Genomic DNA, 3,439 nt, shown 5'->3' on the forward strand with positions numbered 1-3,439 from the left:
ACACACAACAAGCTCCTTTTAGTTCCCATCTCCCAGATTTGATCACAAGGCTTTGATTGGCCCTGTGCTTTAATAGAAGACACTTACCTCAAAATCACATGAAACTTTAGACCAATAAAGTTTGTACCAGACTGAGTTATACTCCCCACCTCTGGCATGGCTTCTGTTAAATGACTGAAAATAATTTAAAAAATAAAACAAAATTCAATAGAAGACTTTTATTAGTTAAAATATTATAATCAAAATACATTCTCAATTAAGCCCAATCAGATTCTCTATAGCTGGATACTGCCAGTCATTTTCAGCCAAAGATTTTGCCTTTTGACGTAAATTTTTCATCCGTTGTTCATGGAGATCTGAAAAATAAATAATTATAACCTAAGATGATAATTAAAGCACTTTATCAATTTTAGGAATAATAATTTTTTATTTTTTATTCTTTACGGTTTAATATAAGAGAGAAAAAAAAAGGAACATAATCATGAAGGTGAAAACAGGTTAAACAGAATAGTTTTGTGATGTAAATAGTATGTCGAAGACCACTATCTTGATGCAATTCAAAGTTTATAGATACATGGAAGATGCTTTGTGATATTTAATTCTCTTCAGAGTTCAAATCCTGCCAGGGTCAACTTTGCTTTTGAAATTAATAAACTAAGTTGATTAAATCAATTGTATTCTCCATTTGTGGCCTTGTACCTATATTAGAGATTATTTTTATTCCCCATAGTTTCATGTCCACATTTCCATGCTTGCTTGGGCAGACAATTTGTTGAGACAGGTTTTTTGTAGCTTGATGCCCTTCCTGTTGCCAACCCTCACTTGGAAAACAGGAAATGATATTGTGTGTATGATGCTGATGTTCATTTGCAATCATCACATGTCAAGACAAGGGAATATACATGCACACACACATATAAAACAGGCTTCTTTCAGTTTTCATCTACTAAATCCACTCATGAGGATTTGGGAAGCCTAGGGCTACAGTAGAAGACATTTGCCCATGGTGCTGTGCAGTGAGACTGAAACTGAAACCACATGGTCGGAACACAAGCTTCATAACCACATACCCACATCTGCATCTAAGTATTTGACAGTATTTAATGATATCCCTTTCAGTTCAGATCTTGTAGGTGTCTTCACCTTCCTTCAGGGCTAATGAAATAAGTACCAAACACTCAATTTGTTCCCTACCCTAAAAATTGTGGCTTTGAGCCAAAATGAATTATTTTTGTTGTTTCCTTCCTAAATACTGAAGTCAATATAATTGATGATAGACTACTAAACTTGTAGTCATCTATCTATCTAAAAACTCATTTGTTTCTTAGATTATATACAAGCATTTACCTCAGATGAGATCATTCTTATGATCTTACTGAGCAAAGATTATCCCAGGCTTCCAGGTGCTAAGCTAATGTGAGGCTGATCTTCAGGATATGATGTTCATCTATCAAACAATCCAGGTAGAATTGAACTTAACTTTGAATCCCTGACTAGCTTGTCTTTTCTGAAGATCAATAGATTTCACCTGTACTTGAGAAAGGAATGAAAACCAAAATTCATCCCATTCCTTATACCATATAGGAAACAGCTATAAGATTTTAGGTAGCATAGGGATGTAAAAATCTAAATCCCTATGGAGTCCTTTATAGACATTTGGAGAAGAAAGGAATTTAATACAGGGTGGAAAATTTCATAAAATTCACCACTTGAATTTTGTACCTGTCCCTATATTCTTTTCAATTATACCACTGGGTAAAGGGGAAGGGGTGGGAAATCTCACCCCCCACCTCTCCTGAGAATCCTCCTTAACCTTCCTATTACTCACCCTCCATAAATGTCTAACGGTTGTACATGTACATATTAGACACTGGAAAGGGTTAGAGGCGATGTCATGCACCCTACACGAACCAAGTTAACTTGATGTCTGTCTTTCTTAATATTTAATTATAAGAGAATATGTTGTTACCAAAAACATTAAAACTTTACTGACTTGATTAATCTGTCACTAAACCAGGATTTTATATGGAGAATTGCAACAACAACACAAGCTACCCTGTGGTGATATGGTACCAACTATCAATGATCTCAAAATGCATGTTTCCAAACATTGCACAAAAATTTAGCAACAGTCAATGGCTATGTGAGCAAGCCATCTTAGCTCCATGTAATGATGCTATCAACAAAATCAATTGGGATCTCTTGCAGCGGTTGCCAGGACAAGAACAGTCTTTCAAATCCATCGACACTGTCATTGATCAGAACCAAACTATAGTTTTTTCAACTGAGTTCCTGAACTCTCTATGACCATCTCATAACCTAACACTTAAAATGAGGGCCCCAATCATGCTGCTCAGGAATCTGGATCCACCTCACCTGTGCAATGGCACCAGACTGGTAGTGAAAATAATACCTCATGTCCTAGAAGCAGCAATTATAACTGGGAAATGTAAGGCTGAGGATGCCAGTAATCCCTGACTGGCCCCCATGCCAGTGGCATGTAAAAAGCACCATCCGAATGTGGCTGATGCCAGTATCCACAACTGGCTCCTGTGCTGGTGGCACATGGGAAGCACTATCTGAGCGTGATTGAAGCCGGGCACGCCTGACTGGCTCCTGTGCCGGTGGCTCATAGGAGACACCTGCTACACTCTAGGAGTGGTTAGTGTTAGGAGGGGCATCCAGCTGTAGAAGCATTGCCGAATTGGATTGGAGCCTGGTGCAGCTGCTGGCTCTCCAGACCTCAGTCAAGCCATCCAACCCATGGTAGCATGGAAAGCAGACGTTAAATAATGATGATGTGTGTGTGTGTGTGTGTCTGTGTTCATATATATATATATATATATGTATGTATGCGTGTATATATTTCTGTATGCATATATATATATATATATATGTATGCGTGTATATATGTATGCATGTGTGTGTATATGTATGCATGTGTGTGTATATGTATGCATGTGTGTGTATATGTATGCATGTGTGTATATATGTATGCATGTGTGTATATATGTATGCATGTGTGTATATATGTATGTATGTATGTGTGTATATATGTATGTATCATCATCATCATCATCATCGTTTAACGTCCGCTTTCCATGCTAGCATGGGTTGGACGATTTGACTGAGGACTGGTGAAACCGGATGGCAACACCAGGCTCCAGTCTGATTTGGCAGAGTTTCTACAGCTGGATGCCCTTCCTAACGCCAACCACTCAGAGAGTGTAGTGGGTGCTTTTACGTGTCACCCGCACGAAAACGGCCACGCTCGAAATGGTGTCTTTTATGTGCCACCCGCACAAGCCAGTCCAGGGGCACTGGCAACGATCTCGCTCGAAAATCCTACAGGAGCCAGTCAGGCGGTACTGGCAACGGCCACGCTCAAAATGGTGCATCTCATGTGCCACCCGCACAAGAACCAGTCCAGGGGCACTGG

General features: G+C 39.2%; 1 protein-coding gene across 1 annotated transcript in view; it reads right to left on the bottom strand.

Annotated features, from left to right (window-relative positions):
* Nucleotides 1–203: 203 nt before the first annotated feature.
* LOC106868624 (uncharacterized) overlaps nt 204–3,439 on the bottom strand; it is a 12,060-nt gene continuing 8,824 nt past the window's right edge. Inside the window, exon 3 of the mRNA XM_014913974.3 lies at nt 204–356. Coding sequence (XP_014769460.1) covers nt 253–356 — 104 coding nt within the window. The 3' untranslated portion in view covers nt 204–252. The remainder of the gene's footprint in view (nt 357–3,439) is intronic.

This window comes from Octopus bimaculoides, chromosome 7 (assembly GCF_046866305.1).
Source record: "Octopus bimaculoides isolate indiv1 chromosome 7, ASM4686630v1, whole genome shotgun sequence".
NCBI classification, from domain to species: Eukaryota; Metazoa; Mollusca; class Cephalopoda; order Octopoda; family Octopodidae; genus Octopus; species Octopus bimaculoides.